Raw genomic sequence first — 14,539 nt, 5'->3', positions numbered from 1 at the left:
TCTTTTATTTAGTCTTTCAGTCGTGGCGACTTTTGAATGATGTTAGTAGGCAGTTAACAAAGTCTTGATAATAGTAAGGGAGAAGATCTTAGTAAGAAAAACACGTTGCCTAAAATTTCGCAAGTATCCGAACAAAGGTCAAAATATAATTTACATCGCTATATGAATTCAATATGGTTATGGCCGAGACTTGAAAATTGTCATGTAAATATTTAGTCATAGTAATGTTTACCATCAGGATTCGGGCAATAGTAAGTTTACCTTAGTTATTGAAAGTTGATACTCACTGTATGGTATGTAGAATAGTGTTAATGAATGGAGTTATTTTGTTATATAGGTGGGAATAATGATATTCTTCGGGTATTTTTTAATATACATTGCCCGTAATAACCTGAGTGTGCACATAGTGGACATGGCGCAATTGGTCAAAAGAGACGAACCAGAATTTAACGTAACCATAAAGTATTCTACTGTCAGGTCAGGGGTAAGACACCTAGTTATACTTATGTACTTAGAAATGTATAGAAATACTGTGTTGAGTAGTTTATATATTTTGAATTATTTTGTCAAAGCTGTAATTCCATAAAGGAGGCTTTGCCTATAAGACGAAGTAGTTCAATTAAGATTTAACATTTTTCAGATGGTCGATTTGGTAAATTGGGATAGCATGAAAATGGGAAAGCTGTTTTCTGCATACCATATAGGATACTGTATTTGTTTTCCCATTTTTCACAATTTGGCAGATCGGTGAGAATAAAAATTAAATCTACGTACCTGTAATAACCTGTAGTTTAGGTTACTGTTCCATTTTTTTGACCTAACTACTTCATGATGGATTTTCCGGGAGATTCCCAGTCCAAGACAGTGACATAATGTACAACAAAACCCGAAGCAAATTTTTGTGTATCACGTCACACAAGTGACACAAGTTATTTGTTCTATATGGCAAGCAAATTAGCGATCTTCTTGCAAAAGTCACGTTGAAGTTACGGTCTGATAACCACTTTAACCAAGTTATTGTTTATTTTGAGTTTTCAAACGGCTGGAAAAAGTCCTAATATTGTTTTACAGGTTAGGACCGACATGGGTGGTGGGTATCGCAGGCATGCTGTCTGGAGTGATGAGCTGCCTTACTCCAGCTGCTGCTTACAGCACCTTTTGGATGGTGTTTATGGTTCGAACCATAGAAGGCTTTTGTGCTGTTAGTATTTATACTTTTATGAGTGCATTTATTTATTACAGTAACCGACGTACAAGCAGTAACATAGTGATATGAATTTTGTTCCTCAAATATAGACTTTCAAAAATACTACACCTACGATACTTCTACATTTACTCACTGTCTATAAAACTGATTTAAATCGTATTATATCTAGTTCATGCTAAGTACAATACAATTTTACTGAATGTGTTCTTTAAATATTTAAATCAGGGAGCAATGCAGCCTAGTATGGTGCAAGTATTACGATACTGGGTGCCGCCGACAGAAAGAAATCATTTAATTTGGGCCTACAGTGGTAAGTTAACTAAATATTGCAATAGACTATGACATGTGTAGGCTATGAAGATTATGTACATACTTCAACTTCAAATGCTTATCAGTATGAAGGCACACGGCTTACCCTAATTTTATTCGAAACAACAATTAATAACCTTTTAAATTAACTAAGTAGATCCTTTCAAAAAGTAAGAACGTCACAAGTTTAAGATTACATTTAACATTCTTGTTCAATAAACGTTTAACTTAACTCATGATACGTATTATATAATATCCAGGAAGGCGTCGAATACTGTTCCTATTTTCTTCGAAGGCGAGGTTTTAATTCTATGTATTTTTGCAATTAGGCGTCACTATGGGAACTTTCGCTACGTATATTATGTGCTCCGCCGTACATTACTACTCACGATGGTCAGTGGGATTCTATTTAGCTGGTAGCTTGCAAATATTGTGGGCGATCACCTGGGTCTTTGTTGTAACCGACGTTCCAAGAAAACATCCTTGTATATCTGAACGTGAGCTGACGTACTTAATCAATACAATTGGGACTATTTTCACTATTAAAGTAAGTTCTCTCAAAGATTTTGCTGTGCTAATGGGCTTGCAGCTGTTGAATTCTAGATAAAGTTGGTTTAATTTTGCACTTTCAGTTAACAAATTCTCGAACTCCATGGAAACTTATATTGAAGTCTATACCGTTCTGGATGGTCTGCATTTTAAATTTCGGATATTCATGGATGATTATATCACTTTGCATTCACGGACCACTCTATTACTCTAAGGTGGCTAGGTACAACATTTATAGTGTTAGTATTAAACTTTAATCCAACAACTTTGAGTAGGGAAATACTACAAGCTCGACAGGAACAGATAGTATGTACCTTAGTCCAAAAGGATAAGAATTGCGAGAGCTTATTAAAAAACAGTTTTAAATGAATTCCATGTAACTATACTTAAGTAATTCTCTTTTTTTATTTGTTACAGGCTTCAGCTATTACTGCAGTGCCGTTTTTCTTCCGTTTGGTATTGGGCACGATACTAATTTACACTTTTCATTACTATAAACATAAGCCACAAATAAGACGAATTACACACATAAGAAAATATTTCATACTAGTTTGTAAGTAGTAGCTTAGTTCCATTATATTAGCTCGAATATAAGTCGACATTTAAATCTCAACTTGTACATGTGAGAACTTTGATTGAAACGTAGTAGGAGCTGTTCAGAAAATCCCTGCTACTTTTACGTATTATTATGCTGATATTAAAATGATAAATAATTTTATTTATTTGAATTAGCGCACGTCATCCCGGGTGTAATGGTGACCTCAACGTGGATGCTACATGTGATACCAGGACCCGTTCTTTTAAGTACAGCAGTGGCGCTAACAGCTGCTGGGATGGACCTCACCATGGACCTTTGTCATGTATGTTATAAAAAATGGTGATTAATGTTAAGAGTGAAATGAGTTTGTTCTGTTTTATCAATTTGGATGATCTCCCGTCTAAACTCCATGGCAATTTAATCTGTCATTTACTACTTCATGTTAAGTTTAGACCTTTTAGTGTTTACCTACAATTTTCACCATAGTTGGGCATGTTAGTTCGTTATTTTGTTTCTTACTGTTACCGACATATCTTGCTATAACACCTACTTACTTACTTAAAGTACAAAGTACTTTAGGTATGTTGCACAATAAAATAATCAAAGTTTTTTTGATCTATTTGCAAATCTAAGAGCCATAAATCAACGTTCATTACCTACCAGGAAAATCAATCTTCAGTTGTACTATGCCTCTTACAAGTCCTTGAGCAACTCTATTCTTATTGTTGTTGTTTTCAGGAACTCACGCCTATGTTCATGAATTCGATTAATACGGTTATTAAAATTATTGGGAATACGTCTGGTGTAGTGATATCTCTTTGTGTCGGATCTGTAACACAAAAGTATAAGGTATTCTTTTGTTTCGTATTATGTAGTAACACTAGTAACTAAATAACTATTTTTTTAAGGAACCACATTTTTACACCTTTTTTAGCATCTTCCGCACGTTTGGAAGCATATTTGGTGTTTTCATGCCACAGTTTTACTAATAAGCGGATGCATGTTTTTGATATGGGGCGAAACTGAAGTGCAGCATTGGAATTTTACGCGAAGTGTTAGGTAATTAAAATATGTAATTATTTTACACTACTGGTAGTTGCTATTGTACATTATTCTTATTACGTAGGCATTTAATATTTTATTTTATTCGAACCGCTTTGCAGAGCTCATCCCAAATATCTGGCCAAACCATCAACAACAATGTCTGATATTATAGAAGTTGATGAAGATAAGTCTTCACAAACAAACATGACGCCGGAATCAAATTTATGATGATTTAGAATAAATATTTAAGTAGTTCCGAGTTCATTTTATTGTTATAGGTATATACTTGTTTAAGGTAAAGTATGTAGTAAATTCTACCCGAGAAAATGTCCATATTCAGGTTGGTATAAGTCTCAAAGTTTACTCTTGTCTTTGGTTTACGCGCTGTCAATGTCAATAATGCTAATTCAAGACGAGTTGCTTGTCATTGTCACTGTCAAGTGTCACTAAACACTCAATGTACTGTTGCATCTTCTCGATCGCTTTTGGCTTAGAATAGCATAATTATTAATTAAATTTACACTTCAACGGGTGCCAGACAATTGATATAACTCGTGGTTATATAAAATGCACAGCCTTGTGGAATATTTTGCTGAACACGAAAGTTATAAATGTGGATACTGTAAAAGTCCTGATACTAATTTTAGCCATGGTAAGTTTATAAACAGAGTAATATTATTAGGATAATTTGAATTATAGGAGAGATAATAATGCGTTTATTATTGTAAAGGTATGTGGGCCCATGCTTTGACTGTGAGTGATTATCAAGATTTGATTGATAGAGGCTGGAGGCGATCTGGAAAATACTGTTACAAACCTACGATGGATGTAACCTGCTGTCCAATGTACACTATACGGTACGTCAACAATACATGAAATTATCCTAAAATGTATCTAATGCATAGTTATTTCACACAACACCCATATTTTACATTCCTAACGTAAGTAAAAACGATCAGTTGTACATGGATCCTTTGTTCTTTAAATGTACACACAGTTACAGATAAAGTTTATCAAACTTTATCCTGTTACAGCTACCTTACATAGAAACTACCTACACCTTATTCAGATTAATGTACTGTATTAAAATTTATTTATTCTTAATTGTGCTATTTAGGCAATGGTACCTAGCATTCATTTTCAATATTCATTTTATAGTAAAAACATTGTTTTAAGGTTAAGGATCATTTACATAAACCTTCCGTTTTTGATAATAATCCTTTTGGCATAACGAACTAACATGACCACATATAAGTATAATTAAATAAAATCTACAAAACTAAACTGTTACTATGACATTACTTTTAAAATACTGCTGTTCTATATTCAGATGCCGAGCACTAGAATTTAAAGCTACAAAATCTCAAAAGAAAGTGCTAAAGAGAGTCAACAAGTTTTTGACTGGTCAAGAGACAACAGCTTCTGAAGGTGGAAGGAAAATGTCCACTTGCAGTAGTGGTAGTGAAGTTCTTGCAGAGGGGTTTGAGGAGGGAGGAGAACAGATTGTAGAGAGTATGAGGGAACCACAGAATATCAACTTGGATACTTTTAGAAATAGTGAATCTTTGAACATGACTGGAGATGATGAAAAAGGTGTCAATTTTTTTTATTCTCGTGTTAAAATTTTAGATTAGTAGACCTTGTGTACATGTTCTGTTGTGAGTTATTTCTTATTGGATTTAAAAAAATGTAAGCTGTAAAATGTATGTATAATTTTTTTTAATACTAGTAAATGTTATACAAAATTACAATAACAAAGTGAATTTCGAAATGATAAGAAAATAGTCACACATATTAAATGTTGTATGCCACGGTTTGAATACTGATAAATTCTATTTCAACAATACATTTTCATTTTCAGATAAGACTCCAGTTCAAAATGATGTGGGAGTAAATAATCAGCCTGATTCTGCTGCTGTTCAAACTACAAAAGTTAAAAAAGGTTGGTTTTATTTATAGATTGAAATATGCACTACCATTTGGTATTAACACCTAGAAGTCCAGTGAATAGATATTGGAGACCGAAATGACATAAGTACCAGTAACAAAATTCTGCAATGTTTACCAGTTTCAATGAAATTAGCCGGTGTAGCCAGTTATAAGCTAGGAGAACATTTATGTATGGTGAATTTATTCTACAGAAGGTTTTGATGTTTAATGGGCAGCAATAATAAGATGTAAAAAAACATGCCAAAGAATAGAAAAACCTCTTAGTCTCTTAGTTAGGTCCTCGAAAAATTGTTCAAACCAATTATTTAAGTTTACTTTGGAAGTCTGTATTTAGGTATATGAAGTTTTCAGAAACAAATTCACTTGCTGATAAAATTTATAATTACATATAAAAATAGGTACCTATATATTTATCTCACAAACATAATCATTACCTGCATTGCATACATGAAACAAAATTTATAAATATATTTTTTATTATTTATCTATTTAGCCTGCTGACTACCAACTGTTATGTTATGTTATTGAAATAAAACTAGTTTAAAAAGTAAGTGGACATTATTTGATTTAATTTAATGTATACATAATAATAATCACTAACCTCCGGTTTCTGAGCTACATTTAGCGGTAGTTTATCAATTCAATAGCGTTAAAATTCATATAAAAAAACGCTATTGAATACATAAACTACCGCTAAATGTAGCTCAGAAAATGGGGGTAAGCTATTTATCGTAAAAAATGATTTAGTAACTTCTGATGTTTTACAGACGCAGGGCCTGATCCAACAAAGGCTCCATGTAAAAAAGCGAAACAATTACGGCGAGAGAGGAAATTGGAAAAACTTCGAGAAAAGGGCATTGACGTACTTCCCGTGAACAATGCTCACAAAAACAAGGAAAAACAAATTGAGGACTTTATAAATGAGTTGCCAGATGATGTCAAACATAAACTAGAGGTATCAATGATACATTATGTTTTTTGGTAGACCATTGTATGTTTTTTGTTGTTATTAAACCACTTGCGTATTTGAGTAATGTGAGTAAATTTGTTTTCAAGACAGTGGTAAAGAGTGATACAGTCTAGAATTTTCTCACAATTTAATGGCTACTATTTTTTTTATGTTGATTTCCTTTTGCATCCAATTTTCACACTGTCAAAAAAATAATCTACCATATTATTAACTTGTTTTGTGTCACGTAACAATACAGACAACATGTTCAAATATAGTCATATCAATAGTCCTTAGACCACACACCACTTGAACCATTCTACCATGGACATCATTAAATTATTGGTGCTACTTATATATTTTTTTGTTAATTTGTAGATGAAACTAGTAAGAACAGCTCCCCCAAGTCCTGAATGGTTGGCAACAGCTAAAGCAACTCATGAGGTGTATGTCAAGTACCAAACAACAATTCATAATGACAAGCCAGACAAATGCACTGAGGTGAAATTCAAAGACTTTTTGGTACAGAGTCCATTGTTGGTGAGTATAATTATCACATAAGCATTATATTTTAATTTTATACCTTATAATTATGCAAAGTTGATAGTGATATAGATAAAGAAATAGTGTTTTGATTGGGGACTAGCTTTTTTTTGTTTAAGTGTTGCTAGCTATTAATCTATTGTAATTTAATGTCGGCTTTTAAATATTTAAATTGTGCGAAATAATTTGTTTACTAATTATCATATAAAACTATGGAGGAATACAAAATATTTAAGTATTTATAAATATTATTTGCACTGGAACAAAAACTGCTATTTCAATAAAGATTAAAATAAAAAAAACAACTCTTCCAATCTGTTAATGTTTTCATAACATAACTTTTTATGTTACCAATAAAATTGGTATATATTTTGGTATAAGTACAATGCAAAATCTGACTTCAATAATAGCTCTTCTTCATTGTTGACTTATGAACCAAATGAAATCAAAATCTAATCAAATAATTGTCTAATTTAATATATAATAGGATACGGGAATTAACGCGATCACGCATTTTACCTTAAAATGCCTAACGTTTCGGCGCAGGTGGTACTCGCCGTGGTCGCAGGCTGACTATGACTGTTTAATTTGTAGGAGGAGCACAGAGAGAATGGGCCTCGTTGCGGCTACGGGTCGTTCCACCAGCAGTACTGGTTGGACGGCAAGCTGATCGCAGTCGGTGTCATAGACATACTGCCCAAGTGTGTTTCCTCTGTCTACTACTTCTATGACCCACAGTATATGAACCTGACTTTAGGAACTTATGGCGCGTTAAGGTAAAAGAACTCTTCTTTAAATTTCTCGTCTGTACTAATGAAGATTGTCTTACTTATAACGGTGTGCAAAGATAGTCCTGTCCCATCATTAAAGGTGTTATTCTTTACATAGTGTATAGGGAGTCGTGGGTTTGATTTCCAAATAGATTACCTATTTGCACAATTGTATATCATGCAACGTGAGAGTAATGGTTAGTTAAAATTAATTTTAAAATGGGTTGGTCCAAAATTCTCTATATTAATTCTATTGGGCGTGAGCACGTATGACATGAGAATATTTGCTGAATCTCATATCAATATCTAAAAAAATAATAGAATGTCACATAGAGAATAGAAATTATTTTTTAGAAGTAAGTATGTGATAACAATAACATTTACGTGATATAAAGGAAATGATTGTGCATAATATACTAACTAGTTTACGCTAAGCTTCCTCGAGCTTGTATGTTTTGTCTCTATCCACAATAAATGCAGATCTATGGAATAGTACCATGAGATCTAGTCAATCTTGTTATCGTGTAATAAATGTTATTAATATTACATGAGTTTTCACGCATTCATTTATGCAGAAGCTGTTTGTACTGAGAATCGTTTACGAGTATGAGATACGAGTTGTATTATATTTTCATTATCCTTGTTATATTACGCATGTTTTCTGGAAACAGCATTTCTGTATGAAAACCATTAACTATTATTTTTCCCCATATCTATAGGAATTTAATAAACACGTTACTTAAAGCGCTCTAGAAGTTTTTTAATGAAAAACATCAACTCCATCCAACCCGGTAATCAAACTCGGGACATCGTAATGAACATACAGTAACGTTAACATTGATGACAAGGCCATTTATATTCTGTTTTTGTTTTAGAGAGATCGAGTTCACAAGACAGCTGCACTCCGTATGTCCGCAAATTGAATATTACTACATGGGCTACTACATCCATTCTTGCCGCAAGATGAGGTATAAAGGAAACTTCTATCCCTCAGACCTCCTGTGTCCTGAGACCTACAAATGGCTTCCACTAGTCGACTGTATTCCTAAGTTAGAAGCTTCACCGTATTCGAGGCTAGACCCCGATATTGACAGTGTAGATAACAATTTCCCGAAAGAAAGTGATCTGAACTACATACCTGTGTGGGTGAACGGCGCAGTTATGTTGTACAAGGCGTATAAAAGACACGCCGGTAAGAAAAATAACGCGAAAAACGAAGATCTCATAGAGTACGCTCGTTTAGTTGGCACTAAGGCAGCTAAGAGCTTAATTTTACTTAGATAATGCTACTTTTATTTAGTCTAATAGATGTTCAATATGTTTGCTTTGTCCTGAGTTATTGTATTTCCAATATCGTTTAGTTATTGATTTAGTACAAACGTCTCGTTCTTTTTATCAATCGTATTAATACTCTCTTCATCTTGATTCACGCAAAGCTGAAAAACTCTTAGTTTTTTTTCCAATCGTCATATATCATCGCTTTATTTCAACTATTTTAAAATGTTAAGTGACGTCACAAGACATGATGTAATGCATTAAGGCCGAATACATTTCGCTTCACTTCATGAGATAATAAACAAGTTCAGGGATATTGATAAGATCTTTAACTGTTGCTATGAAACGTATTATTTATGTACTAAATAGTTGGCGCACCTACAAGTAATATTTAAAGTTTTATTCGTCTCTGTGTTCTTTTGTTACAAACGTGAGAATGTCAAATGATAGGTAGCAGACCTTGTAAAGGGAATGTTCGTCACACACTACCGGATCACGGCGACGCGTCGACCAATAAATGTATGTAACGCAATATTATTTACACATTGGTAAATAAGATCAGTGTGCTGCTAACACTCCGTATACAGTTATAGTCCGACAACTTAGTAAAGAGCCTTGTATGCAAGGTTCATTCATGGCTGACGGAGATATACAGAATTCATATTTTAGAACATCAGTGACCCGCAGGCTTATGCAGCTGATAGTGGACTGTTTGATACAGCAATTTTTTTACGGACCTACACTGAATTATTAATAATAATCTAGTTCAATCGTGCATTGTAAGGCAGTCTACTAAGTAGTCGGACTATTTTAAACATATGTTCAAGCAATTATATTGCACAATATTGACCATATTTGTTATGTTGTATAGGAAAATAATGATGTCCTATTGAATAACATCACGCAGGTTTTACCCAAAGGTGTGTAACACCTCGGTTCGATTTAGTTGTATGTAAAATAGGCTGTATATATTACAATTCTACTCATCAGATTACAATGCATATTTAATGACTATAAGTTTCGACACAATCATCTTGCCATAAATGCTAAAGTTACTTTGTCTATCTATCTGTCTCTTCTTTAAGCCTAAACCCCTGAACCGATTTGGATTTCGGGTAATAGGAAGAGGTGTCGCAGGCAAGAGTTAGTATTTTATGTATTCATCCCCTAGTAACTTCATATATTAAGGGTCGGTGCATATCTGACGGAACATACGTCGCGTATGATCTGTCGCGTAACGCTGGAACAGACAAACGTATAGAGAAACACTCGACCGTTTACACTCAACCGAATATGGGTCGGTTCACATTAAGCTACGCCCGACGCATCTTCCGTCAGATGTGAACCGACCCTTATACAAATGTATTATTACGTTTTACCCACCTAATGTACTAGCAATATTACTTTAATGTACTTAACGGCATTATGTTAAAATAACTAGTCATGTTATCATATTTAGTTATGTGCAATGATTTGGATATTAAATATAATAAAATAATGATAATATTTGTGTTTTATTTCCACTCATAAAAACTACTGTTCTACACGTAGGTAATGTCTTTAAAACCTTATCAAATATTTGAGAGAAAGATTGTTTGACTTACTTATCAGAGCATCACGTGATATGGCATTAATTTTTATTTATAAACAATTTTAAATTGTGCAATACTACTGAATTACAATTTTGGTAATCGCAATGTCTCGAATGCATTATTTTTTTATCTTGACAGAATTCCATAAGCATCTTAGGTACCTACCTAATAAAGGTCGTCTGTCGTGTGCCTACTAACGTCCATGGAGGGTATTGTAATATAATTTTGGATATTTTAGTATCCATTGGACGTTTGAGTAGTTAAATTACGAATTTTTAGTTTCCAAGCTTTCTAATATCTAATCTAAACAAGGAAGTCATTCCAATGATAAAAAAATACAACAATGGTAGGTTTTATGAATATATTTAGATGATAACTAAAAGTTTATGTAGGTACCTAGTACCTACTTGATCGAATCGAGACGAGACAAGTAGAGACGGACATCTGTCAGTATTTTTTCATTCGTCTAGATTCCAGTATTTATTTTGGTATTTTCCTCAAAATAGTACCTACATATTTCATAAGATTATGAAAATATTTGCACACGAGAAGCTAAGAGTATCAATGAATGGATAGACGTAAGCGACATTACGGATTAGTGGTTTCGTTTGCGGGACATTAAGTGCTAATGTGCAAATCAGAGTCTGGAGATAAACTTTTCTACTTGTCAATGATATTTTATCTTTTACATAAGCTTAAATAACGTCAAGAATTTAACATCTGCGGATCGATTTAAGATAATAATGATCTGATATGAATGATAGATATGAATTTTATAAGTGCTCAGGTACTTGTTTTTATCATTTAACAAGAAACAAACTCTCAAGAAGTTAAGATGCAACCTGACGACTAATACCTACTTATTTCGGTTTAAGTAACCCGTTTAGATTCATCAGTGCTGACGACAACACTACGAATTACGCTTAAAAATGTAAAAGTTATCAAGTCTGGAATCGTACTCCCGATCAGCAAGCCTAATTGACGACTACTAGACTACCGAAGTAATAAGCAGTAATACTTTACGACGTCATAAAAAAGTAAACGAGTAAAAGAGCACCGGATGTGGACATTATCATAACAATGTAGTCGTTAACTATCTGGCGAGCTAGATAGCGAGGCTAGAAATCTGAATACGCGTGTATGATGCATACACAAGGTGACCCTATGGAGCCCGTTGTTTATAGGTTTTTTGCTAAACGCCTATTGGCAAAATGACAACTAACAAATTTTGAGGACAAGGTAATAGATAAATGTTGCCTAGTTGTTAAGAGTTCACTTCGCCGTTACAATGTTTTGGTTCGGGTCTGGGCGATTTTGTGTGATTGTAAAAGTCCCTGCCACGCAAGACTTTAGGCACGGTACCAAAGAAATAAAGAAAGAAAAGCCACTTTTTAAAAAGAAAGACAGCTACCAAATGGTTCTGAGATAAAATGAATAGACCTGATAAACTTATAAATAGCTGCAATCGCCTTAGGCTTTTCAGCAATGCCTTTTGCGAACGTTTTGAAGTTAAAAATAAAGTCCTAAATGAATTCACGCAAACGTGTAATATCTGCAGTAAGTGCTCCTTTATAATTCTGACAACGAACAAATTTATACCGGGATGTTGTCCCGCATCCAGAACTGGTCTTGGGTTTATACGCGTCCACACCGTTCTCATGATAAAACGAATAAAAAGCGTGCAACACTGCAAACGGCCGGAGCAATGGCTCCCTATTTAGATCTTTGCACTCGATCCCTTATTACTCATGTTTACTTGGCTAATTATCACTTATTTGCCGTCCTGCAGTAGTCACACCCGGACTGGCAGACTTTTATAAGCTTCAAAGTTATCTCAGTGTTTGAATCGGACTCCTGTTGGTGGAGGTCAATTGTTATCGTTACCTGGATTATTACATACTTACTTTCATAATAAAATAAATAATTGTCAACCTAAACTACCAATTTCCTTATAAAAATTATAAGGTATATTTATGCCTTTACTTTTAGTAACCCTTTACTGCAGAACTTCTGTTCAATGGCACGCGATAAACATTGCTTACTATTTTTATTATTGCCAATATTCTATAACTTAAAAGTAAATGGCTATTTTCATAAATATTATCTATAAATATCGACCATTACGTCTCACAGGCTAAGATGTAGGGGAGTCACTCACTATACGACAACTGCTGGTACGACAACTATGGCAGTTTAGTGCTACATTTTCATATTATCTACCAACTTTAATAAACTAAGTTTTTGTACTTGTTTAGTTACTTCTTCTACAGAAGCAATTGTGAAATTGCCAGATAATAAAACTATAATTCGTATATTTTTCAATCAAAGCCCTGAAAGTCAGCAATTAATTCGCGCACATCATGAATTTACTACTCGTAACAAGCATTGTACCTAGTAAACACATTACTAGGACTTTAAAGTATGCGCTTTTTTTAAACACAACAAAGTCGCACTTCATCATAAAACAGAAATCTAGATGAATGAAAAACGCACGGCCACCGCACTTCAGGCGTGCGTCAGATTGTGGCTAATTTGACGCTGCCCTTACAATAATAAAGTAGAAGCGATGGTCTATAAAATTCTCGATGCTCACTAACACTGAGCGTTGTTTTGTTCTATCTGGCTACTGTGTTGTGTATCCAACTGGTTTACCTTGTCTATTTGTTTAATAGGTAGATGTCTTTTTAAATTATAATATTACAAAGTTTATTGTAAGTTATGTACCTTAATGTTGTAGTATAACTTCTTGATAGTTGGATAGTAGGATTAATGTTGGGATAGTTTTTGGGAGTACTTGGTAATCCGACAACTTATATCACTCGAGAGCCTCGATTAAACAAAATAATTCTCTGAATTTCCAAGATAAAGTAGCTGTACCGGGCCATCGCTCTATAGCTTTGTGGGCCAATAATATCTTAAATTCTAAATTGAAGCCGCCAGCCGTGAATCTTGCATCCAATTTAAGGCTCTCTACTAACTCCCTACTAGGTATTTATTCCTATTACCTGTGATAGAAAAGCAGTCAGGCATCTTGTTAATTGTTGTAGACCCGAGTGACTAGACGTGACCGAAGCAACCATTGGTTTGATTCCGGGATTTTACTATTTACAATTTTTTACATCTATTTTATCGACCCGAAATTCTAATTTAGTACCATCTGATCAGCAACTACTGCTATTTTTGTAGAGTACCGAGTACTTCAGTGACGTTAGTTGCTATTCAAATGAATAATAAGAAAACATCTAGTGACGTAAAATTATAATTCATATTCATTAAAATGAAGTATTTACATACAAATAAAACAAATATTACGTAGGTATTAGTGCATACAAATCCTTAGGTTATAGCCATAGATACAAGTTCATACATTTTTAATTAAGTACCTAGTTCTATCACTGTTTTATAATGTCTTTGGTCACGATAATGAAACTCGTTACTAACAATAGTAACTGATTTGATTTGCAAACGTGGAGTAAATGCTAATTAATCTGTTTGAATCTTGCCCTAACTTGACAACTTGTGCTAATTCCAGAAAAGGGATATGTTTGCTAAAATTTGTATACAATTAGTATAATAATGTATTTTGAAGAAATGCACAAAGATTTATGTGCTAAGTACTTACGTGTTATCCCTTTCTGACATTAGGTTGCTGAAACCGATATTTAATTGAAAATTTAAATAAGTGACTGAGCACCTGCAGGTGTTGTATTTTCCAAAAGAAAAGGTTCTTGGAATATAAGAAGGAAAATGGTATAATAAATTGTAGATACCGCAGTCCCTGGGGAAATCTTTAGAGCAAAATGTTGATTTTCA

General features: G+C 33.7%; 2 protein-coding genes across 3 annotated transcripts; both read left to right on the top strand.

The window, feature by feature from the left end:
- The first annotated feature begins 183 nt into the window (after positions 1 to 183).
- LOC142979449 (sialin-like) lies at positions 184 to 3,954 on the top strand. 2 transcript variants are annotated; one of them, XM_076124354.1, is made up of 12 exons: positions 184 to 251; positions 338 to 484; positions 641 to 747; positions 1,072 to 1,201; positions 1,433 to 1,517; positions 1,846 to 2,063; positions 2,149 to 2,304; positions 2,483 to 2,618; positions 2,798 to 2,925; positions 3,342 to 3,452; positions 3,538 to 3,662; positions 3,767 to 3,954. In XM_076124354.1, the coding sequence occupies exons 1-12, from the start codon at positions 225 to 227 to the stop codon at positions 3,873 to 3,875; spliced, it is 1,479 nt and encodes a 492-aa protein (XP_075980469.1). In that variant the 5' UTR covers positions 184 to 224; the 3' UTR covers positions 3,876 to 3,954. The 2 variants fall into 2 exon arrangements, with proteins under 2 accessions (XP_075980469.1, XP_075980470.1); XM_076124355.1 differs by lacking the exon at positions 184 to 251 and having other exon boundaries at positions 339 to 477.
- A 117-nt stretch (positions 3,955 to 4,071) lies between these two features.
- On the top strand, positions 4,072 to 10,626 carry Ate1 (arginyltransferase 1). Its single transcript, XM_076124353.1, has 8 exons — positions 4,072 to 4,299; positions 4,378 to 4,504; positions 4,978 to 5,240; positions 5,509 to 5,589; positions 6,365 to 6,552; positions 6,925 to 7,086; positions 7,684 to 7,865; positions 8,735 to 10,626. Exons 1-8 carry the CDS (start codon positions 4,215 to 4,217, stop codon positions 9,141 to 9,143), a joined length of 1,497 nt encoding a protein of 498 aa, XP_075980468.1. The 5' UTR covers positions 4,072 to 4,214; the 3' UTR covers positions 9,144 to 10,626.
- The last annotated feature ends 3,913 nt before the right edge of the window (positions 10,627 to 14,539 follow it).

The sequence above is a fragment of the Anticarsia gemmatalis genome, chromosome 16 (assembly GCF_050436995.1).
Source record: "Anticarsia gemmatalis isolate Benzon Research Colony breed Stoneville strain chromosome 16, ilAntGemm2 primary, whole genome shotgun sequence".
NCBI lineage: Eukaryota > Metazoa > Arthropoda > Insecta > Lepidoptera > Erebidae > Anticarsia > Anticarsia gemmatalis.
Note: the sequence above shows the minus strand (reverse complement) of the source record. Positions and strands in the feature narration are given on the sequence as shown.